Below are 26481 nucleotides of genomic sequence, written 5' to 3' on the forward strand. Positions count from 1 at the left end.
TTTCTTTAAAGTACCCAGACTAACACACCCTGATAACTCAATCATGAGCATTTCTTACTGGCATTACCAACTTAACTTACTGTACAAACCTTTAAATCATGAGTTTGTCTGTGCATTCTGTGTAGCCATTGCAATGGATATGAAAATGTAGAGATAAAATTAAAATACAAAAACTGCCATGGAGGTGATGCCCACTCAGAGCGACCTTACAGGACAGGGTAGAACTGCCCCTGTGAGTTTCCTAGACTGAGAATATTTAATCAAAGCAACACACTCCCCTCATCATTAATAAATTCACCTAAAGTAAAATTAAATTGTAGTCAATGTATTTACATTCATCCTTCAGGCAATGTCTCAGCAGAAAGCAGTCATCTCCAAAATAAGTCTTAATCATCTCTATCATTTCCCTCAAGCTCCCCCTTACGTAGATACACAGAACTGGTACCTTTCATGAGGGCTTAGAATCTTGATAACAGTTTATCACATCAAGTTAGGAGTGTTCCTTCTATAAGAAATTGGATAATAAGAACTTTTTAAAACTGCTAGTCAGAGAATCAACAATAGGGTAAGATCTGGGAATCACATAATTTTGTGCAATATTAATTGGCTAAAATCAGCTTAGCGTCTATCAAGACCAATAATTTTTACTCTGGTCCATTATATACTAATACTATAGTTTACAAAGTAGGTTGATTCCAAAATTGTTAAAAGGGGAGGGGGGGAGGAAATTCTGGCGAGTGAACAGTAACCAAAATGTTAGAAAATACAAATTACCAAAAGCTTCTAAAATATTGTATGGGAAGGTAGGGGTGGAGCTAAAGTCTACTAAAATTTCTCCATATTTAATTTTGATTTACTTATCAACATGCCCATATGCTCCTTAGTTATGTCCTAAGGAAACCAGCCAATTTAAAATAAATCTGATTTAATCCTTATTCTAACAAATTCATGAAGGATATTTAGTGGATACATTATTTCTATATTCAGTGACTATTGATTTTATTCAAAAGATTGTATAATTTCCATGAATGAACAGAAAAATCTAGTACAAGATGTTGGAACCCTACTAATTTCAAATAGGCACTGAATTAAGGTTCCTTGAACCTTCAACCACACAAGGACCCAATGGTACAGAAAAGAACAAATGATATTTCAACATTAAATGGTTTTCAGGTCTGTGACGAATAAGCCCTACAGGCAGTGTTTACAAGTTGGGCCACTAATTGCAAGGGCAGCCATTAGACACCAGCAGCAGCTCGGAGGGAGACTGAGCTTTCTCCTGTAGTCAGTCTCAGAGACCTGGAGGGGTGGTTCTACCCTGTGCTGGAGGGTAGCTATGATCCTGAACTGACGCGAGGGCAGTGAGTTTGTTTGTTTGGTCTGTGACTAAATGACTAGCTCCTAATATAAGCAACCCTATGCTCTTTCCAGTAGAAATCATAACCCCAATCATTTTAAAATTAAGGGCTTAAAACCCTTGAGGGTGCAAATGGTTGAAACACTTGGCTGCTAACTGAAATGTTGAAGACTGGGGTCCAGAGGCTCCTTGGACGAAGGGTCTGGTGACGTACTCTGAAAACCCTAGAAGAGCAAGACTCTACCCTGACACAGGTGTCTTCACCAGAAGCCAGCATGGGATCCAAGGTCAACTCATTATTGTACACAAAGGGAGTCGGTATTTAATTTAATTTCCATACAGGGTTCACTTGCCAATTTGAATGTCCCAGTCTATCAAGAATATAAATGAGGATTTTTTTTTCAACAAGTGTACGTAGAATTATTTTATCATAGTACTTAAAATGAATTGGCAGCATCTTTAATTTCTAAAATATGATTTAGTAAATAGCCTTAATTTTTATATAAAACAAGAGTGATACAAGTGTTCTGTATCTATAAGAAATATATGGCATTTAACTAGTAAAGTACTTTAAAAAGGTAGACATGGATTAACAGTATTAAAACTCATCTGAAGACATTAACTCATATATAAAGTGACAAAATAATGGGGGAAACAGGAAAAAGTGTACCAAACAGTTTTGTTATTTATTTAATACAAAGTCAGATTTTAGGAGTGATACAAAAAGGGCAATAACACACACATGATTAGCTTCACTATTTGTGCACCCTGAAATGTTTACAACTACTGGTAAGGAACGCCGAGTGTATCCATCACCATTTGAATAGCGTGCAGAGGATTAGTGATTTCTTCAAGGCTATCTCTTCTCAAAACCCAACCTGGCTTAAGTCTGTGGGGAGAAAAGAAGTGTTAATACAGTTCCTCACTTAAGGCTGTAAACTTTCCACGTTTTCGGGGGGACTAAAATGTGTCTATTCCTGAATATGAATATATACTACAGTTACAACCCTCGCAAAGTTGCATGAGTGCTAATCACTCAGTCACCTATTAATGGCGCCAGACAATTTTCCTCCAGCATGCTGAAAAATCATTCTGGTCCCTTTGAATCATAGGCCTTTAGCTACACCACCACACACTTCTAGTCTTTCTGTCTTCTTCCCTGGAAACCTGGTTCCTGGTCTTCTGTTAACTCCCGGCATCATTTTCAAGAACTTCAGCATCCATGTGGCCAACAAGGCCAATAGCAGGCCTGTGTGCTTTAACCACCTTTCCTTCCTTCGGTTCTACCTTAGCCGACTCACAATCAAAGCACACACGAGGCTTTGTCATCACTAGAAATTACAAAACCTCTGACATTTTATTTATTTGCTTCTATTTTCCACGTACCATTTCTGATGCATCCATGTCATTTGCTTTAATCTACCCACTCCTTTAACCCACAGCAATTCTGCCACCCATTGCCTCTCCAGTTCACTTGTCTTCAACAACTAACCATCATCAATCAGATTAGAACACAAAGTTATCTCCTTTCCCTGCTTAAGTCTATAATCACCTTAACTAATGCCTTTAATTGAGCTGTTTGCTATTAAATTCAGCTAAAGAATTCTACTCACTGCCAGAGTTGATGACAACTCTACAAGAGAGAGTAGAACTACTCCTTAGGGTTCCTGAGGCTGTAAATCTTTATGGAAGCAGTCAATGAAAAGCTAATGGAACACATTAAAGTTTGAAAAAATGCTAAATATACAACACACTCTGGAATGTGCTTCTGATTAGCATTTTCAGAGCTCTCAAGTGGTTTTCTCTAACTTCTGGGAAAGATGGGACTAACGTGGGTTTCAGTTTGAGACTCGCTTCTCTATCTATACTCTTTTTGCCAGGTGATTTCACTTATTCCTATTACTTTTAATTACATGCCATTTCTATCCTGAAACTAATGATTATCTAATTTGTAACTCTAGACTGGACTCCTGATGGGAATTGTAGACCTGATTTTTCTGTGACTTATTTGTATAAGGGGAGTTTAAAAGAGTTTGAATGGGATAGACATAGATTTTTTCCCACATATTTTGAAGTTCCCACACCTTTTCTCCAGTCTTTCCTTTTAGTTATTCTTTGAGTTCCACCTTAAATATTACATCCGAGAGGATTTTCCTCATCATCCCTACTTCTTCAGCAAAACTTCTAATTTGCTGCGATCATAGCAGTTGTTAGTCTTTATTAAATGATGTACTTATTTGCTTGTCTTCCTCTTGCTCTAGAGAGCTCTATGCTGTACAACACCCTCAGCACCATGTAGTAGAACAGGTCGCAGTTCCACACCAGCTCTCACCTCTCACAGGGCAGGATATTTGGGAAACTCAATAATCTCATGTCCTACTTGTTTTCTTTTTAAACTTCTAAAGTAACAAGTCTCAAGGTAGTTAAATCTCAGTTATTGCTACATGTCTCAGAAAGATTCTATAAAGGGGAATTTTTCAAGTATCAGGAAGTATGGGCTGAGCTAGAAGTAGACATTTTGACCAAAGGGGAACTTCTAGCAATTTTCAAACAAGGTAATTTGTCCAACTTGCAGAAAAATATAATGATGTTATAGTAAAGCCTACCCCAAGTCTTAACTTGCAACTATCTAATATAAAACATGCATTGGATAACCACCAACTACCCAAAGTGAAACTTCATTACTCATACATAGATTCTACTGTTGTTCATTAAATATTTGGTAATTAAAGAATAGTCAGACGAAATTAAGATTATGTTTAAATGCTTACCTTGAAACTACTCTGGTTCTTACAGGAGTCTCAGGAATAAAGGGAATGTTTATAGAAGAATTCGTCTTTTGTTTATAAAGTATTCTTTCAATATTCATTTTATGTTTACGAGCTGTAAATTTATAGAGACTATAAATACGGTCAACAACTTTGGACCTACTGCGAACATCCTGAAAAAAGAGAACCATTTATTAGAAACTATTAATAAATGTTAAATTGTCCATCTCTTCTATATTATCAAAATGAATAAGAATAAATAAACACTTGAAGTTAACACATGAAACTCTGAAAACAAAAATACTCTCCCCTAAACACCCAAGCAAAATAAAACAGGCAAACCAAAATTAACTTAAAAGCAAAGATCAGTAAATTCAGCAGTTAGATTGGCCTAATTTATGAACTAGTTCTCAAGGATATTAAAAAGATGACATTATTTTAAAAGTATACACTTAATTTTATAGTGAATCCCCAAAATCAAATATTGTAATCAATATACCTATCATATCCAGTTGCCCATCCTATGAGTTTTCTCTCTTCCAAGTTTCAAAAAGTATCCGCGTCTTTATCTCGCTAACATATCCAGTTCATCCATAATCTTTTAACCAACTAGACCATTACTTATTTATACTTGCCTCCTTCCTTCATGGTCTCCCGGATCCCTAAACATGCCCTCTCCAGTCCACCCTCCAACTGGCAAAATGATCACTGAAATCTGAACTGTAGCACATCACTCCTTGCTTAAAGTCTGTAGGGAGTTACTAATTTTTCTCAGGATAAGGGCTACAATCCTATCATGACCTATGCTACCTCATGACCTATGCTACCTCAAAGAAAGAAAGAAAATTGGGGGGGAATTTAGGAAATCCAAGTTGTAGTTGAAGGGTGAAGTGGACGACACCTACAGAGTAACTCAGACATCTCACCACAGAATTGCTTGACATGCATTTATGATCACCACAGGAGGGTACAGAAGTCTTATGTATCTGGTCTACTACCTGGTGTGATGAGAATACTGTTACTTTCCTTAAATATATGGCTAAACAGCTACTTATAATAATCTTGTGATAAATTCTATTTTCAAAATTTGGCAGACTATAGTTAAAAGTTTATTTTATCTGTCATAAATACAGTTTTTCACATTCATAATTCACTTTATCTGTGCCAAAACTAGTTTAACACATACTAAATCCTAATTTAGCTGTGATATTGTTAAAGGAACTATTGAAGTAAATGATTCAGACACAGGGGGAAAGTACTCAGGAAGCTAGAAAAATCATCTCCAAGAAAACACACTGACTACTTACAGAGGCCCGACTCGTTGTCTTCAGTAAAACAGCCAGCAAACAACATGATTTTGTAAAAATGCTTCCACCTTTGTCTGCAGCTCTGTCTCCAGCCTTTTCTCGGTACATCTGTAAAAGCTCCAACAGGGTTTCGATGCAAGTTTCTACAGCATACACTGCTGGAGTAGTTTTCTCATACTGAAATAGAATGAAATGCAAAGTTATGATAAAAATACTCACTTTTAGAAGTAATTCGACCAGTTTACGGACAAATTTTCATTTACATTTGCAGCTAAGTCCAAATGATTTCATGGATAATTTTTTATATTGCTGCCCTCTATAAAGTCTCTTTATTTGCCTATCCTAATTTTAATTTCCCCCCTTTCACCTACTTTGAAGGTCTACATAAAATGAATTAAATCTAAACTCTCTAAAACTGAACATGTTAAAGTATACAACAACAAATGATGGCTTTACTGAGAACCTCTCAGGAAAAAGACAACTTATCCACATGATGTCATGATAAACTTACGATCTAATTAACCACATTGTTACTACATTGCCTTCTTTAAAGGAAGATGTGGTTGCTTTAAGAGAAAAGAAATTTGATATGATAAAAAACTCCCATTTCAGTTATTTTTCTAATTGCTTTATCATTGGATTCTAATAGAAATTCTCATAGTAACCGATAATGATGCTATTGACAAAATTAAGAATAAAATAAATATCTAACATATATCTAGCAATTCTACAAATCAAATATGCATTTAATTCTCACAATAACATTGAGGTGGGTACTATTAGAATAGCCATTTTACAGTTAAGGAACGTGAAACACAGAGAAGTTCAATAATAACCTGCAGTATGCTGCATAGCTGTGATCCAAACTTCACTTTCTGCCTCGGAGTCTGTGTTCTTACACTAAACTGTACTACTTCAAAATAAGGAACTATCAGGTACCCTAATTGTGAATTATGGGTTAAACAGTAAAGACAAATCTACCATTTCAATACCTTTAGTTGAATGCAATTGGGGTGTGTGGTGAGTGTGTGTATCTCAAAGTATTTAAGTTCTAATTCATAGAACTTTTTTTTTTATCATGCTTTGCCAAACATGATTATAATGAGGTTCTACTATTACAAAACAATCCAGTGGATATGACCACCTGCTCTGGAGTCAGACAAACTGCATCTCAATTTTGCTCTACCAGAATTGGACTTTTAAGTAAAGAACCTAATGGCCATTATTATTCCTCTTCTACTAATTACCTTACTAGACAGTTGTACAGGGCTAAATTAAGCAATGCATGAAAACACTTAACACAGTGCCGAACACATAAGTCATCAATAAAACCTACTTGGCATTGCTGTTAACATTATAAAGACAAAAGGTATAAAGTTGTACAAAAATCAGTGTTTCTACCTATGATTATGCTAAACATTTCTTCTACATAAGATTCTTGCACATAAATGAATTTTTCTTTTGAGATCTATGATCTAGTGGTGAACTAGTCTAGGCTGAATTGAAGGAGTCAGAATTCCTGATCAATAAATGTTTCACTATAAAAATGGAATACTACCTTTGCTACATTTAGCAGGACTTGCACCGCACGTCTGATGACCTCCATACAAGGGACACTACGATTACAACTCCGGATCAACACAAAGAGTTTAGAAATTGCTCCACTCTGGGCCATGTTCTCACAACAAAGTGGAGACAATCTTGTGACAACCTCTAAAAAGGAAAAATAGAAAAAACACAGGTAAATTCAGAGCAATAAAATAAAGTTTTACCAACTATTACAGTTTTGCAGTATTCCTTACACATTCAAAAGAAAGTATTTTTGATCTTACACAAAATACTGCTTTCTTTCAGGAAAAAAAAAAAAAAGAAAGACAATGGACTGACCTAAGTGTTTTAATGCCTCGAGAACGGCTGAGAGGTGCTTATATGTCAGGAGAGAATGAAGTGCAAGTGCTGTTCTTCTGCAGAGCTTATTTTTTTCTTGGATCTCTCTATTAACCACTTGCAGACTCAGTTGGATAGCTTTAATTTTCTTACAATCATTTTTCTTCCTCCAAGAATATCCTCTCCACAATGCCTTAAGGTGATAAAGGAGAGTAACTATATGATTATGTCCCATGATGTTTTCCGTGAATAACTATAATCCTCAATGTAAATATTTTCTGTAAGTTTACACTTAGCATATTTTCCCACTAAACCTTCACTTTTGGTTCTAATAAATACAAGTATTAATTTTTTTATAAAAGAAATACATATCTTTTATACATGCAGTGAGCCACTAGTCAATGAACAATGATGTCTAAATCCAGTCAAATAGATAAAACAGTTATTCTTCTCTTAATCATGAACATCTTGGAAATTTTAAATAATGAGCTTAGAAATGAAATAAGATCAGTGTAGTATTTTTAAATTATTCTATTGGTTAATTTCTTAATTAAAAAACTAAAATTAATAAATTAAAAATTAATATTAAAATTTATGTGTCTGTTTCTAAAATAGGTGTTACATGACAAAGTTTGTATTAGAATGATAAAATTTTGAGTTACCTGAATTTTAGTGACGCCACTATTAACTTTTTCCTGTTTTTTACGGACAAGAAAATTGTGAACTGCTTTCTGTATTACTAATGCAGCCCTATTTTGTTGGTCCAACAACTCTTGAACTTCATGCCGAGTTTTTATTATGCTCTGATATTTCTTTTGCTGTAATCTTGCTCGAAACCATCTCTGTTTAAAATACATAGAAAATATTTTAACTTTCTTTTTTACTTTACTTTTTGAAACAAAAGGGCAATATAAATACTCATAAATGAAAAAAATACTCATAAATGCACATATATACAAACATAAGTTAAATAGATAATGTATTGAAATATACTGTAACTCTCCCAACCGGTATTATTAATTTACAATTTAATAAAGAAAACCAACAACAGAAAAATAAGTATAGGAAATGGGGAGGGGTGGGCAGGGGCGGACACATAATACATAGATGTCGAACTCAACCAATATGTATGAAAAAAATTTAAGACTTGCTATTAACCAAAGAATTTCCAAACAAAAATGAGCATCATGTCTCAATGAGAACTCAACTATGTATGTACTAGAGAGAAGGAATAAAGCTATCTTGTAAAATAATTCACAGCTTTAGTTTTGTTATGTAAAACACCAAACTCTTCATAACAAATTAAGTGCTGAAGGCTCATGATTATACCATTTTTCTGAAGTTGGTTGGATACTGTTTGTTAAATTCTAAGTGATAATGATAATAGAAAAATCAGAGAAGCTAACCTGAATACAGATGACTGAACTGATCTGCTTCTTAGCATTCTTAACCGCCATGTGAAGTTTATATGCTCTTTGTATTCTAAGAGCAGACAGATGAAAATATGCGGCTGCTGTGAAATGAAGAAGCCTGATTCTTCTTTTGTGTTCTAATATCTGAAAAGGAAGGGAGGGAGGGAGCATCATTAATCAAACATTTGACTCCTACGATAACCAATCAGTGTTTATTTTCATATAAGGACAAGACCAAAATATATAAACTAGTAATAAAACTAATTAAATGTAATGATTAAAATTATTTACATTAAAACCCAAAGCTACCATAGTCTTTCACTAAACAATATTTCTAATAACTACCCATAACTAAGAATATCAAAAGCAAAATAATATTTTAGTCACCTTAGAAAGACTAACAATTTAATCAGGATAATGAATAACATTTGGTTAAGGCTTTGCAATGTATTCGTAATAAGAGAATTGTATCAATATTAAATACAAAAAAGGTTTAAGCATTCCAAGTAGAACTATTAGAGATAGTGCTATTTAACCAGACAAAAGTATGTGAATTAATTCCTCCAGTATTAGATCTCAACTCTAATATTAGGAAATCCAGCATAAAAACATGCAGCTTAAGTTTACTAAAGCAGCCTTTAGTCTTAAGACTTCCAATTTATATTAAATGAACAAAATACAGAAGGGCTTTCCTTCTTTAACTTCAAATGTACTGATCTATCTTTGCCCGGGCACATATTCAAAGGGTTCTCTCTTGCAGAAGATAGAGAAACCACAACAAGAACAGTAGTGGCAAGACCTCAGAGTTATTTAGTGGTAGCAAAACACTACTTGACTAACAACAGACCTCCCTTCACAATGCATTTTTAATATTAATGACATAAGAAAATATTAAGTTTACACATTTGGTGGGCTCAGAACAGAAATGTACAGGAACCAGTGCTCTGTAAAAATCGAGTGAATTCAAACAAATGCTTACGTAACTTCTGAAATTGCTCTCCAGAACCTAAAATTTCTTAACACCATTAGCAACAAATTCTTTCATTTGATGAGACAGAGATATTCTACTTAAAAATACTTACTCTTTTTCTTACTAACCACCCACGGATCACTGCTTGTAGAACAATTGTGGATTTTTTTAATACAAGATATTTTATCCTTTCACACTTCTCAGCCTTCTTTGCTCTTATATATCTTTGTATAGTTAAGGCAGCAGATTTCTGCCGAAGAAAGACCTGTCTTCCTTTATATCCTTTGTAATTTGCTTGAATCAAACAGGCCGCTTGATGTCTCTATAAGTAAAAATTAGTAACAATAGAAATAATACGATTTTCAACCTGCTGGTGGTTCTTAAACTTCGCAGTAAAAAATACATGGTGTAAGTACAAGCATTCAATAGATTGCAAGGCGGGGTGGAGGGGGGTATATAGCTTAAGAAGGTCATATTTCAAGGCTTTGAAAAGGTGGTGGTGTAGTATTACTTCTAAACCCATGTAAATCTAAAACTAAAAATGACGTTTCCATGAAGTGCAACCTAGACAGAATATATCTCTGGGTGCTCTTTCTCTCATTCTGTAAATAATTTTCATTGTGCGGCGGAAAAGGATTAAGCTTACTATCAACCAACTGATAATATGGGGAGCCATTATAGATTAGCCATTATATACATCTATGAGGGAAGCTATTTGTAGTTTTAAGAACCGTAGTCTACCGCCAGCATACCTTATATTTCTCAATTATCTACCATCCAGACAACCAAGTTTTAACTACAGCCAATAGAACGGATTTATAATGAAAAGTAGATGTGTTTTCTAACACAGCCCTCTGCCCTTCCAGCAGTGACCTTAGACAGGTAGCTTCACTTCTATATCCTCATCTATAAAATGGGTGCGCTAACAGTAACCATAAAAGATTATGAGGATCAAGCCAGTTAACTATATATACAAGAACTGATGTCTACTATATATTAACTGTTAGTCATAGTCATAATATTAAGGGCTTAAATAACCATAGAATATCACATGAACATTTAATTCACAAGTAAAATTGAAATTTTGGTTTCTTTTAAAAGACCATAACTACTACATGTATTAGTAACATATATAAAAAATCAATTTTAAGTATCATTTTTAAAAGATTACCAATGGTGGTTTAAATAATATGTTAATAACTGACTATAGAAAATATTCTACTTATTATGACTTTCTTCAAATAAATTACTTATTCTAAAAGTCAATTCTAACATGAGAATATGTTATAATTACACAAATGTCCACAAATATTATTTTGTGAATGAGTAATTTTAATTCGCCGTAGTAGATACTGGAGCCCTGAAGGCAGGGCTTTTTTCGCTCCCATGCAGAGTTATAGTCTCAGTAACTCACAGGTCACTAGGAGTCAGAATTGACTTGATGGCACTGAGTTTTTTCTTTTTTGTGAAACATAAAAAAACAAAAGCACAATTAGACTTTAAAATAATGTTTCTTTTCCATTTACTAAATCATTTCTTTACAATTGAAATTTTTACACCTACTTTCATCATTAAGGAGTGCTCATGAACTATTCTTCCAGCAAGTTTAGCTCTCCATCTTCTCTGAACGATAACAGTTGATGCTCTCAGATTCAAAAACCTAAAAAAAATTGTCATTGGGAAGTCATTGTAAATTACTTTAATCTATTTAGTATTTATTCTCTCTCCTTTAATGAGGGAAAGAAGACATAAGATAGGCGGTGACAAACTACTAAGGAGAAGCCTCATTTAAGCAGGATTTACATATGAATCAACGCAATTAAAATATGAAATTATCTTGGCAATGTTCCAATAATGAGTAAAAAGCTATACCACTGCATATGATTAGTTTAAGATTCTAACATAACAAAGATTCCCTTGAAGAGAGCAAAATAAATCACAACACTATAGATCCAGACAAAACCTAAACAGGTACTGAGAAGAGGTAGAAGACATAGGAAAGGAAATCTGAGTCCACAGTGGATGTGCGTCTCCGTCCAAGCAGGGCTCATCAGGAAGAGGACTGGGGAACATGAGCAACATGAAGGAATTGAGAAAGGGAAGCTTCTTTGAAAAGAAAGATCATCATATAGTTAAGTGGAAATATTCTATAAACAGTCCTAAATTGGAGAGGGAAATGTGAGCACTAGAAATCAAACTTTAGGGGTCAACAGATAAAAACATGAGAATGGAGAGGCTTTTGACCTCTTCTTGATAATGTGGAATGACAGACAGTTGAATTTATCTTGTTATCACATTTCTTAAAAAACAAGACATGAGTGTTTAATAGTTCACAGTAGCAATTGTATCTTTACTGGTAAGTCCTGAGTCTACCTTTATAATTGATCTGAGAACTCTTCTGACATTAGTAAGTGATTTAAGAATACATTGATTCTGAGAACTGGAGAAACATTCTTATGCTATGCAGTAAGAAGTAGGTAGGCTAACAGCTTTCAAAAAGACAAGTGAAAGAAATTAACTAGAAATGGGGAAATGCAATCAATCAGCGCAGACAGGCTGGTAACTAGGGAATTTGCTATCAAGTATAAAGAATATGGGGAATATAAGTAGAAGAAAAATTTTCCCAGTAAATTCAACAGCAAAGTTGGTATGTGCATCAGTAAGCAAACCAGGATTCTCCGGACTCTTAGTCTCTTTCCGCCATGCTTACATTATAATCTCTACCGACCTGAATAAATTATGTATGGACTAACAGTACACACATACACATACACACACAGTAAAACCTGTGAGAGTCGAAATTCAAAGAGACTGCCTTTTGTTCTACTTGTCTTGACCCTTTAGTCTTAACGTTTTTTCTGACACTTGTTTTGGTGGAAAGCATTTGAGTTTTCCTTCTCCGACAGGTTTCTGCGTTATAGAGGTTGAGGCTGTTGCAGGATTTACTGATCTGTTGTTGTTAGGTACCATCATGGAGTCAGCTCTAACTTATAATAACCTTATACCAAATAGAACGAGATGCCACCTTATCCTATGTCATATTTTAAACTGAGTCTCATTAAGGCTAAACATTATTTCAAAAAAACCAAACAGACATATAAAACATAATTAAATGATCTATTATATAATATATAATGATATATTTCATTTAATGAATACAGAAAAGAGCAACCAAACCACATAAATTAAACATAGCAGACTTAAAAAAATCAATAAGCAGTTTTATTTTATATAAGGACATAACTACTATATAAATGCACACACTCATTCTCTCACACAGAGCTAAGATTAATTACCATTTCCTCTCCATTTTGGTATAGAAGCAACCTTGAATGAATTTAACAGCTTTTAATACAGCTAAATATTGGTTACGTGTTCTGTAACATCTATACCAGGCTTGAATCTTGCAGGCAGCTTTCATTTCATAGAAAGACTTCCTAGCTTTATATCTCCTCCATGCAGCCTATTAAACACATAAATATAACAAATCTGAAATAAGTACTTTATTTTCAGTAAATTTTTAAGAATCGGTATACAAGACAGGTTAATAATACAAGTTTTGCAGAGACAAAAAAACATATTGCTTAAAACAGTAGGTCATGCTTGTCCCGTGAGGCTGCTTCACTATGACACATACGGAGCCCACTTTCTTGTACAATAATCAAGAACACTGATGATTATTGCAGCAAATCTCTACTGTGTGCTTTATTGCACATACCTGTGGCTGGCTAGCAGCTCAGTCTAACATAACTCTAACCAATGTAGTTCCATTTAATCTTTACAACTGTCTTGTAAGACTGTTATTAGGATTTGTTTTACCGAAAAGTAAACTGAATGGTGAAAGAGGAGACTTGTTACCAGAGACAGAAAAATAGTAAGCGTTGAATCCAAGTCTGTAAGACTCCAAACACTCCTGCGACACATGGCAGTCACGCCGTTCAGCCCCAAATCAAACAATTCCTTGTTTGTGCTCTTATACCCTGCTAATTCTATCCTTCAACTCAAATCTTCACAATCTCATATATAGTGAGCTGTGAAAATCTTTCCACTGGCTTATGCTCAAAGTTTCTTAACTGGTCACCACACTTTTAGTTTTGTTCCCCTGACAGGTCAACTTTCCACATTCCTTCCAGAAAAAAAAAAAAAGTGTGTATATATGTATATGTGTGTGTGTGTGTGTGTGTGTGTGTGTGTAGAGAGAGAGAGAGAGAGAGAGATGATTTTGGCTTTCTCTTACTTAAATTCCTTCAGAGATTCTTAGTGTGGAGGTTAATGACTACATTATTTTCATGTCTTACAAAATCATCCAGTCTTATTCCTTCCACCACCAATCTAGTCTATCCGTCTTTTTATTGTACTATACATGCTACTGTTTTTGGACTTCCATTATTATTCTGTGAGTGAAGTAGTCCTTTCCATATATTTTACTTGGTTAATTTCAACCCATGTTTCGGTTTACCACCTACTCTAGGAAACCATCTCTGATCCCTGGAATTAGTCTAGATTTCCCTTCTCTGCTTCCAGTAATAATTGTCAGAGCTCTTCCTTCCTCAGTTAAGTTCTTTGAGGACAGCAACTAAACATAGTTTATTTACTGCCCATTCATTTCACCCACTACAGTATTTTGCATATTGCAAGCACCCAGTTTGTTAAATAAAGGTATTATTTAGAAGCAAAATAGCAATCCAACAAATTACCAATGCATCACACACAGATAGGTCCAAGGCCCAGTTGATTGTGGTAAAGAAATAGCTTCAAGTGACTCAATGTCTGGCTCTACTTATCTCTGGCAACATTTGCAAATTACTAAAAGTGCTAAACACTTAGAATAAAGTATGTCTGTCTATCCTAAGTAGCTCTGGTTAACAGGGTGATAAAGAAATTGTTATCCTACTTGGCCAAAATTATGCAGGATAGCACTTTATACCTTAGCTTAAAATTTCCACTTTAAGAAAATACAAACTTGCTAGAGTGTGTTCACCAATTAAGACTATAATCTCAAATTCTCCCAGTATTTCTAAAATCAACCACTTCTGAAATGTGCTTAGGCTGACCATAGCAAGAACAATCCCAACTCTGCGTGCTCTGAATTATTATTGATGCTCCCTTTTTCATTCTCAAGAATTTCCCTCTTTGAAAGAAAATCAAAATGATCACCCAACTAAATACCATTGTTTATGACCTGCTCCAGCTGATTTTTTATAATGTAACAAATATTGTTATAAAAGGATGTTTTATATTAAAATTAAATATATAAATACCTGGATCGTTATGGTGCTCTCTTTAATTTTCTGAAACTTTTCTCTTTGTAAAAATCCTTTCATCCTAGCTTGAATTATGATAATACTGCTCCTGGTCTGTAAATAAACTTGTCTTTGATATTTTGCACACAGAAACGCTCTGAAGTAAGTTTGCAAAACCACTGCCGCTTTCCTGTATGACAAAAACTCCTTTCTGGTTTGCCACGCCCTGAAATACTGCTGTAAAGTGATGGCAGCCCATTTTTGCTGAGCAAATCTTCTCTTGTACAGAGCCATGTGAAGGAAGCACTGGATTCGTAGGGCAGCGCGCTTTTGTGTTGCCAGTTTTCTTGTGACCGTTTTACGAAAAGCCTTTTGAATCGTCAGTGCCGCTTTTCTCTGAGAGTGATGCTCTGCTTCCAGTGACCGAGCACGTAGAGCAGCTTTATACCACCTTTGAATCCTTACTGCCGCCCCTCGAACAGCGCTGTACTGCGTTTTAGCTCGGTAACAGCGGAACGCAGCCTGCAGGACGATGGCCGCCTTCTCTGCCGCAGAGTTCTCCAGTTCCTGCCCAACGTGCACGCCTCTAGGGGCAGCCAGAATGGTCGGGGCAGATGTCGCCACCGCTAAAGATCTCTTTCTTCCTATTTTTACTCTGACATATGACCTATAATACTTCTGGATAACCACAGCGGCGGCCCTCTTTGTTTGATACAGGACTTTGGCCCTGTGCATTCGGTAGAAAGATTGGATGAGGGTGGCAGCCAGGTACCTTCGCTGGGTACCGCTCTGTCTCTCGCAGCCTCCGTGAGAAGCCTGTGTGCAGATAATGGTTTGGGTATGCTTCTGCGTTGCAATTAGTGCTCTGTATCTTCTTTGAACACAAATGACCGCGGCTCGGAGCTGGAGATACCGCCTCCTAACTATAAAGGCTTTAAAGTGCTTCTGCACAACAGTGGCAGCCTGATGCTCTTTCCGAATTTGATTCCCTATGTGCACGCCCTGGAACCCTTCCAGCACGCAACTGGTTGCTTTCCTGAGTGCCTTGTGTTGAAGAGCTCTCTGTTGGCTTTCTTTTGCTCTGGATCTTCCTTGCAAGATGTTCATAGCCCACTGAACCTTTCGGTGGTAATATTGCCTGTGCACGCTATATGAGCTTTGGTTTACAATAGTGGCTCGTTGTTCTTCGTGTAGGAGCTGTCTTGTGCTCCTGCCCTCACCTGCAGCATGGGTGACCACAGTGGTTTGCAGTCGTCTGCTCTCGTTTTCTCGGTGCAGTTTCGCAGCTCTGTATGCGCGGTAATGTTGCTGGATTAGAACTGTGGCATGTTTGTAAGTCTGAAATCTCACCCGTGCTCTGTGCATTCTGAAAGCAGCCTGAATGAGAACCGCAGCCCTGTGCATCTCTTGCATCTTTTTTTTTACCATCGATCTTCTGCACGATGACTGGATTTTAATGGCCGCCTTTTGTACCTGGAGGGATTGTTCTAAATGATGCCTTGTGCCAACATTTGCGTGACTCTTGCTCAGAACCCAAGGAGCAGTTTTCTTGAGAGAGAGGAATCTTCTTCTCATCATTAGAATTCTATACTTCCTCTGAATTAGAGTTGCTGCTAAATGCATACGTTTTAAATGTCTTCTAGCTCTCATTCCCCTAAAAGCAGCCTGGATGCATATTGCCGAATGTCTTAAGTTGTTATACCTTTGAAATTGTACGTCTCTTGCCTTTACTGCCCGGTATCTTTGCTGTATTGCTTTAGTTACCTTCTTTAGCTTTCCAAAATATTTTTGCTCCCTATATCTTCTATAGTGTGACTGAATGAGTGTTGCCGCAATCTGCATCTCTCTTAGAGTTTGTCTGACCCTTAACCCTCTAAACCATGCCTGAATTGTAGTAACTGCTTTTCGAATTGTCAAGTACTTTGCACGCTGTAGTCTACCTTGATGGTAGGCTCGATACCTGACTTGAATAATAACAGTTGCTGCTCTCATTGCATGGTATCTTAGTTTGGACTGATGCATTTTAAACATGGCTTTAATGCAGGTGGCTGCCATGTGCATGTGTTGAATACGCCTTCTTACTCTGGTACCTCTGTAGACAGCTTGGATCTTAATGGCCCTGGCCCTTAAATCAAGATATTCCTTGCGCCGCTGTTTTGCAGCTTTAATATCTCGATACCATCTCTGAATTGTGATAGCAGAAGCTCTCTGGGTTACATAATTTTTTTTGGTTTTGTAGGCCTTATATTTAGATTGGATACTGACTGCAGCTTTTTTCATCTCTTTTACTATTTTCCTGACTCGAACACCTCGGTAGGCTGATTGTAAAATGATTGCAGCTGCTTTTGTTTTCAAATATAAATGACGCTGCCTCTGTCCAATCCGGTAAGCCCTATAACGCAGTTGGATAAGAAGAGCTGATTTTTTCCAGGCTCTCCACGTCTTTTGTTGCACATACATTTTGTAGTATGACTGGATGATAGTTGCACATGCATGCTGCCTTTGAATCTGCCATCTCACTTTCCTCCCTTTCCAGGAGGCTTGAAGCTTCAGCGCAGCCCGATGGAGTTCAACGTATGCCGTACGCTGCTGCTTTCCTGCAGCCCTTGCTCTCAGATGCTGCTGGATGACTACAGCTGCTCTTTTTAACAATCTAAACTGTTTCCGGGCCTTGATCATTCTAAAAGCAGACTGAATCTTCACTGCTGCATTATGTTCCCTTCTGAGCTGCTTCCGAACTTTCCAGCCACGGTACACAGCCTGGAGAAATATTACAGCTGCTCGTGTGTTTAAAAACAGGGTTCTCTTATCACGTAAAGTCTTGTATGCCCTGTACCATCTCTGAATTTTGATAGCAGCCTGAAGAACACATTGATATTTCATCCTTTTACTATAGCCTCTAAAGGCAGTTTGAATTTTAATGGCAGCTACAGATTGTTGTTTGATTAGCTGGCGTACTTTATAACCTCGGTAGGCTGCCTGCAAGCAAGTAGCTGCTCTTCGGATTTGCAAGAAGTTCTTTCTCTGATTGGCTCCTGCTTTGTGTGCATGGTAGTAATTCTGAATGACAATGGTTGCTTTATAAATTTTCAGATACGATTGTCTAGTTTTTCTCATTCTGAAATAAGACTGTAGTGAAATCGCAGCTTTTCTTTGCAGCCTCATCTGTTTTCGAACCTGGTATCCTCTAACAAAAGCTTGCAGTTTGATACAAGATTTCTGCACCTGTATAAATGCTTCTCTCTTTAATGCAGCCCTTTTTTGGGAAAGGTACCATTGCTGGATACACAGTGCTGCTTCTCTTAAACGCAAATACTGTTTGCGGGCTTGCTTCATCTTGACAACAGACTGCAACTTTATTGTTGCATTTTTTAGGCTCATAAACTTTTTGCGGGCAGTGTAAGCTCGATAATATGACTGAATCTTTATAGCAGATGTTCGGATGTGGACAAACTTTTTCTTCGCTTGCATTGCTCTGCATGCAGACTGCAGAACAATGACAGCAGCACGTGTTCTCTGATACGAGGCTAGAACTTTCCTGGCTGAACTGCAAGCTCGGAAACGAGCCTGGATTACCAGGGCGGCTTTTCTCAGCTTCTTATATTTCTGTAGTTGTTGATATTTTCTAATGTGTGCCTGCAATTTGATGACCGCCTTCTTTAGGCTTACAAATTTCAGTTTTTCTTGTCTCATTCTCCAATAAGACTGTAAGACACACGCGGCTCTGAGCCGCCGATGTAAATGACGAGTTTTCATTCTCCTGAAGGCAGTCTGTAGTACAACTGCTGCAGCCTGTTTCTGCAAACACTGGGTACGCTCCAGCTTCCCTTTCGCATAAGCTCTGTAGTACTTTTGGATGGTCAGAACAGATGCTCTCTTTCTCTTATATAACTTTTGGGCTTGAAAGCACCTAACTCTTGTCTGGATGAACACCACACAAGATCTAATATGAGTGTATTTACGTAGTTCTTTGTGCATTCTATACCATGACTGAATGATAATAGCAGATTTTTCTTCTTTCACTCGTCTCCTGACTTGCCATTCTCTGAATGCTCTTTGCAAGATTATGGTAGCTTTTGTTTGTAATTGCATTTTGCGTCGCTTCCATCTTCTGAACATGAACTGGATAAAAAGGGCTGATGACTTCAGCGTTTTATATCTTTGTTGATCTTGTTTTCTCCTGTAATAAGCACGCCAATGCCTCTGAATTACAACTGCAGCCCACAGATACCGCTTATAAGAAGTTACAGCAATTATCATTCTTATCTGAGATTGCAGAATGACTGAATAATACTTCAATTTCAGAAATCTTTTTCTAGTGGAATATCTTCTCCAACCCGCCTAAAGACAAGAAAAGACACAAAGTAAAATAGGTGAAGATTTCTATAATTAACACCTTTGAAAAAACTAATCTGTCTAATACTTAAAAATTAGCTTAAGATATAAGAACTTAGTACGTTTTACCAAAAGATACTTGCATCTTTTATTTGTAGTTTAGTTTATATATTGATATAGCTATGACCAATTCAGAAATACTTGTCTGATTCTTAATTATATTTTACTTTGTTTGTATTAGTAGTATAATAAATAGAAACATGTTTATGTTTTACCAGAAGCATTTTAAAAGTCAAAATCAAACTATAACATTAATTTTTGCTACCTGCTGATTCTAATTATTTTCTATAAATAAACCTCTAGTTCTTATATCTTCACCTCTATTTCAAGATTGTGAAGCTATCTTATCATAATCAATAGTTATGTATGTAAGAGCTTCTGTACTATTACTTTACGGTCAGATAATAGAGGAAATTGAGGAACATATGAGTTTGCTCACTCTCATTCATTATTATCAATATGTAGAAAATACTTCCGTTCTTCCTATTTCAGAATTATACACAGAAGGAGTAGAATTCAGGGAAGATGTGAAGATGATAAACTGCATGTCTCGTAAACATTTCCCACGCCAAGGCACCCCCTGAACCCTGCACAGTGACTACAGGGCAGAGTGGAACATCAGCAATGAGTTGGTTCAACAGAAAAGGCTACTAGTCTCAAGTGGATTCCACTGGTTATTGTCTAAATGAAGCTAGGATACCGGTAAATAACCCTGGATGTTTCTTGGCTATAAGACCATCCCTCTTTGTCTAAAACACTCCCAACACTATTAAAATTGAGGCGTTTCCTACTGTGTCTTATTTTACTTATATACATAAGTCAGTATAACAATACTCATTATGCATGGAGCTGTGCTTGACCCAAACACCAGTACATCAGTGAGTACTTAGAATTCTGCTGATTCTTTGTCTCTAAATTTCCCTAAGAAGTATTGCCTTATGCTTGTACTGTGCCACATGTGGTTTTGTTCCAACACTTCGGTCTGACAAGAAATGATATGTATTCCACTTAATTTTTCTTATTATGAAGCTTGTATTAGTAATTAAACGTTTCTCTAGCTATGTTTACTGCAGTTAGTGCAGTTTGCTTATGTAAAATGGCTTTGAAAACTAGAAAAAGTATTTCAATGTAAAATACTAAACAATCTTTCAAGAAATGAATTGAACATAACTCCCTCCCACCATCATCTTGATAACAAGCTAATCTGACTCACAGTGACTCCACAGGACAGAGTAGGCCTACTCCATATTCCCAAGGTTACAGTCAAGACCAATGACCATTATTCTCTATTACTTGCATTTTGTCTGTAAAACCCTCAAAGCCAGAAATGAAAGGTCAGTGTGCCTAGCTTAATTTATACTTCCATAATCACTCCTTTTGAATAAGTGTCGACAGCCTGTACTAAAGTAGGAATCCACTTTGATATTTATAACAGGTGATAAGCACACCTTCTTTCCCAATAACTCTGCTCATTACAATAGCAATCCTATCAGTACACTCACATATCTATTTTTAAAAAGCGTTTATTGAGTATTTGCTTACTATAAAACAAAAATATTAACATTCACCAGAGGAATGGCCTTTTCTTTTCAAGCCCAGCCTCTCATTCTACAATATTCAAAATATCCAGGACACAATTCAAAATTGCTTGGCAAAGTCCCATCAGGATAACCACAACTTTGACAGGAAGAAAAATCAGCAGATGCCAATGTTGAGAAGACACAAACAGAATTGTCTGACAAAGACATTAAAGGAGCTAATGCTGCAATAACACTCCAACAAGCAAAAACTATGTAGAGTAAAGCCACGACAGAAAGTTTAACGAGACATGAAGCACAGCCGTAACAGCCAAGTGGGAATACTAGGGCTGAAAAATACAACAGCTAACATGTAAAATCACTGCCAAGGTTTAATAATGGAGTAGAGGTGACAAACAAAGAGTCAAAGAACTTGAAGACAAAAAAAAACAAAGCCAAATCCACTACCATCAAATTGATTCTGACGCATAGCCGTTTGACAGTAAAACTGCCCCGCCCCCCGGGTCTCCAAGGTAATAAATCTACATGGGACCAGAAAGCCTCATCTTTCTCATGTGGTGCAGAACGTGCTTTTAACTGATGACCTTGTGGTTAGCAGCCCCAAACATAACCCACTATGCCAACAGCACTTCCTGAACTTGAAAATAAGTAATATGAATTATCCAGTCGAAAAAAGAAAGAGAAAATTGAGGGGGGAAAAAAATCAACAGAGCCTCTGGAACTGTGGGGCAATCTCAAGTGACCTAACACTTGTGTTAACATTGCCCGACAGTGAAGAGAAAATTTACTGCAGGGAAAATTTTAAAGAACTAATGACTAAAACCAGTCCAAATTTTACTACAGACAGAACATTACTAACTCAAGAAATTCAGTCCCAAGTGGGATAAACTCACAGAGTACATGGTTACACTTGAGCTGCTAAAAATTAACAAAAAAGAAAAACTTGTAAAAGCAGATAGAAATGACTTATTACTAGAAGCATTCAATCTAAAAATACCAGATTAAACATTCTTTTTAAGTACACATGGAACACTCACTAAGATCAGGGATCAGCAGCTTTTTTCTTTTAAAAAGGCAAATCAGTAAACACCATTTTTGTAACTTTTTTTTTTTTTTGCAAAAGCTCAATTCTGCTATATTATTTTCAAGAGCAGTCACAGACATACATGAATCAGAGCAGCAGTGTTTTAAAAAATTACATTTACAAAACCAGGTGGCGGTTTTGTAAATTTAGCAAGAGAGTTATATCGTACCAATTCTTGACCAAACTACAGACTTCTTTTATGCCATAAAACAAACCTTAACCCATTTAAAATAATTATCATATCGTGTGTAATTTGAACATAATGAGATCACTAACTGAAGGTTAACAAGAAAATTAACAAACAATGGAACGTAAACAATACACTCTTAATCTATAAGTCAAAGAAAATACCTCCAGAGAAATTAGAAAATAGCTTGAACTTCAAGAAAATACACCATATCAAAATATACCATATGATACGCAGTTAAAGCAGTACTTAAAAGGGAAATTCATACCATTAATTTATTATATTTAAAGAGGAAGCAGTCTTGGATGTCTGAAACCTCCTAAAACTCAGACAGTTAAGCACATCAAAAGACTTATCTAAAAGGGTAAAAAGAGAACCTATATATTGGGAAAACCTTTTGGCGACAGCATATTGGACAAGGGACTGATTTTCTAAAACTTAAAGAAAACTTCAGTACCTCAACAACAAAATGACAAACAATCCCATTTAAATGTGCAGAAGACGTGAAGAAACAAGTCACCAAAGAAGATATCCAGGCAGCCAACAAACTCATAAAGAAGTGACCATGATCATTAACCCTTAGAGATGTGCAGATCACAGAAATAATGATAGCTCGTCCAGAATCAACAGCAAAGCCAAAATTGAACACTGACAACAGCAATGCTGGCAAGGGCGTGGAGCCTGGAACCTTGATGGTGGGATTGAAATGGGCCAACCCCTGTGGAAATGGTTTGGTATGTCCTTAAAAAGTTGGAAAAAATACCACAGGGTTCATGTAACATAAACAGATAAGTTCATTGCACACAATAGATAAAGATGGAAACAACCTAAGTGCCCATTAACAGAAGACTGGATAAACAAATTATAGTACATACACATAAAGGTATGTTACATAATCTAAAAATAATGATGAATACTCAAAACACATCATAACATGAATGAAACTAAAAGATATCATGCTGATTGAAATTAGTCCATTGTAAAAGCACACATAATATATGAGACCACTACCAGAAATAGCCAAGAAAAGGTTCACACACAGTGGAAAAAATTCTATGACGTTTACCAAGGATGAGAGGAGAAGGGAGACAAAAATCACTAACTAGAGAGTAGTCATGTATAACTTGGGTGAAGTGAAGGGCAATCTATGGGATGGAGATCAACACAATAAGGTGAAGGTAAAAAACGACCCTGGGAGATGCACAAGAGTTCAAAGCAACATTCCATACACAATTCTGCAATAACTGTAATAATAATCTAGGAGTGGATAGACATGCAAGCAGAAAAGGTATGGGAGGCCAATGGAACTACACCTATTTATAAATAGATGTTTGGCAGAAGATAGTTCAACATATGTATTTATATATGTAGAAGCACTGGTAGCATAGTTGTTAAGAGTTGGGCTGGGATCCTCAAGGTCAGAAGTTCAAACTATCAGCCAGCTTTGAAGGAGAAAACTGTAACTTTTTACTCCTGTAAAGAGTTACAATCTCAGAAACCTACACTGTTCTGTAGGGTCCCAATGAGTTGACATTGACATGGTGTCAGTGAGCAGTTTTTTAAAAAAATTGTTGTTGTTATTTCTATATGCACTACAGATCTATCTCTATATATAGAAGAGCATATAGCACCAAGGGCAAAATTATGAAAACTTCTAGCCACAACCAAACAGTTTTAGGGAATGATTCATTGCACTTGGGGACTTGGGGCCACATTCTTGGGAGTATCTAGGCCAATTGGCTTTAACACAGTCCATAAAGACAATGCTCTACATCCTACTTTGGTGAGTATGGCCAGAGGACTTAAAAGCTTGTGAGCAACCATCTAAGATGCACTTATTGGTAGCAAAGAAGACTAAAGAAAATCAAAGGCACAAAGAGGAAATGAGTACAAAGGACTAATGTTATACAAATCTCAGCTTCCACTACCCTGCAACCAGAACTAGATGGTGTCCAGCTGCCACTATGAACTGCTCTGATTGGGATCACAATAGAAGGTCCTGTACAAAATGAGGGGGAAAAATGCCAAACTCAAAATCATAAAAAGGCTAGCTGGTCTGATATATACTAAAAATTGATCAATATGCCTTATGAACAGAGCTGTCAAACTTTTCAACCAAATATTAGCAAACGGAATCAAGCCACATATAAAAAGAATATATCACAAAGTAGGTTTTAGCCCAAAATATAAGGTTAGTTCAAGATTATCAGCTGAACACAGCAACTAATTACACAGGTAGTAGGCATATGTTAAATATTTGTTAAAATTAGATATTAGATAAACTAATATAATACTAAAATCATTAAAAACTTTATTTCATTTTATCTTCTTCCTTAAAAATATCATTAATTTTTTAAATAAATAAATTAGTCCAGGATGTTTTACCTGAATTACTGATGCAGCTTCACTTTGAATTTTTTCCAGTTTTTCCTTTTTTAACAGTTTTAATTTTCTCTGTGCTAAGAATCTTCTCCAAGATTTCTGAATGGCGAGCGCTGCATTAGCCTCCTTTTTCAATCGCCGTTTAGTTAGAAAACGGATTATAGCACACTGAATAACTCTTGCAGCTTTGTCTCGCTCCTTAAAGTAACAAAAGAACAGCAACTGTAAAACAAATACTTAAGAGCCATCTGTCAAATTATTAATCAGATTGATCCCAGAAAATGAAATGCCCCAAGACTTATTGCAAGCTAGGTTCCCTTTTTGGATCATAAATACGCCTGGGTATGTGGAAAGGGCCGATGGGCATTCTAACAGATATATTTGCTTGTATGACGAAACAAAGATTCCAAGAAAACATCATCCTAAAATAAGTACCATAAGCATGTTTTATCTATCACAGCTTCTCAGTAATCACAATTAAAATAACAGCATAGAAGATACAAATGTTTATATTTTTAAAATTAGCATTTATAAATGCTATATATTTTATTCATAATATATGAGTGTACCACAAAAGAGCTATCTCAAGAATAATATTTACGATTTAGATAATGACGATTTACGATTTAGATAGGGTATGAAACGTGTGAAAGCTGGAACTCAACAGGACTGTTCACATTTCTAGTTCGCACAGGTTTTACCACTTTTCTATTGTTAATAGTGGAAGATCTTTGAGTCTTCCTTGTTCCTGCTTTTTTAGTGTAGTATTGAGTATATATTGGGCACCTGCTATTTAATGTTTCAGTTAAAAAATGGAACAATGTGATTGGCTGTTAGCATAATTGCACATAAGGCCTACTGGCATAGTGGGTAGAGCTGGCTGTTAACCATAAAGTCAGTTGTCTGAACACACCACATATTCCATGACAAAAGATGAGGCTGTCTGTTCCCAGAAAAACCCGTGGTCTCAAAACCCTGTAGCAGCAGTTCTCTTCTACTCTATAGGTCACTATAAGTCAGAAATGATTTGATACCAGTGGGTTTGGAATCGCACATTCCTGTATATGGGAGAGACGCAGTGGTTACATGGGATCATGAAGTTTAATCACAGTTACACACGGCTTTTAATGTAACCCTTCAAAACACAAGGAAATGCCTGTTATTTGGTCCAAAATATTAAATCAAGAAACGGGATCTCCTTAACAAAAGGCTAAGAAGCCAGTGTATTTAATTTCTAGTACATAAAGTGCTCGTGAGCAGAAAATAAAGCATACTTCACTACCAAATCTAAAACAAACAAATAAACAAATACACACTATTTATGACTGGCATTTGGAATTTTAATTCTCTCATACACTGCTCTATATAAAGAAAAGAAGAAACAATTGAGGGACTGGCTGGGAGAATGTCCCCTACATTTCTTAGAACAGTTAGTTCTCCTAGATTAGAAGGTTCCAGCAGTACAGTATTATCCTCCAGTGGATTTGTAGTTGTGGAAGCAGATCCTGAGAAGGTGAGGAACAAGACAGGGCACAGAGAAGAACTATTGGTGAACATAGGTAAGACACCATGCCTCACTATTTTGACTTAGAGCAGGGCAGGTATGAATTATTTCAATTAGTGTTGAAATAATTGAAACAATTTCCAAGTATGATACGGAATGAGAAATATGGTATGTTTCAGTGTTACAGAGGCTAAGACCTTTATATGACTCTGGTGCCATTCAAAATTGAGGTGCTATATGGGGAGAGCAGTACTAATATCTGATATATTTGAAAAATTGTAGTATGTTTGGATATTTGCTTGAATTTTTCCAAATATTAAAAACAAATTAAAACAAAAATTTGACTCAGAGCTACCCCATGAATCATCAACCTGTAGTTAGCAGTCCAACAATTACTTGACATTGCCACCAGGTTCCTTCAGAGATATATAACCAAGCAGAGAGTAG

At 36.2% G+C, this 26481-nt stretch overlaps 1 protein-coding gene across 1 annotated transcript in view; it reads right to left on the bottom strand.

The window, feature by feature from the left end:
• Positions 1–2024: 2024 nt before the first annotated feature.
• ASPM (assembly factor for spindle microtubules) overlaps positions 2025–26481 on the bottom strand; it is a 50976-nt gene continuing 26519 nt past the window's right edge. The window contains 12 exon segments of the mRNA XM_045298078.1: positions 2025–2246; positions 4129–4298; positions 5433–5609; positions 6991–7145; positions 7320–7512; positions 7982–8161; positions 8726–8875; positions 9814–10023; positions 11265–11361; positions 12998–13164; positions 14963–19285; positions 24534–24728. Coding sequence (XP_045154013.1) covers positions 2141–2246; positions 4129–4298; positions 5433–5609; positions 6991–7145; positions 7320–7512; positions 7982–8161; positions 8726–8875; positions 9814–10023; positions 11265–11361; positions 12998–13164; positions 14963–19285; positions 24534–24728 — 6123 coding nt within the window. The 3' untranslated portion in view covers positions 2025–2140.

The sequence above is a fragment of the Echinops telfairi genome, unplaced genomic scaffold (assembly GCF_000313985.2).
Source record: "Echinops telfairi isolate 266 unplaced genomic scaffold, ASM31398v2 ScPeMD7_7424;HRSCAF=8462, whole genome shotgun sequence".
Taxonomy (NCBI): Eukaryota; Metazoa; Chordata; class Mammalia; order Afrosoricida; family Tenrecidae; genus Echinops; species Echinops telfairi.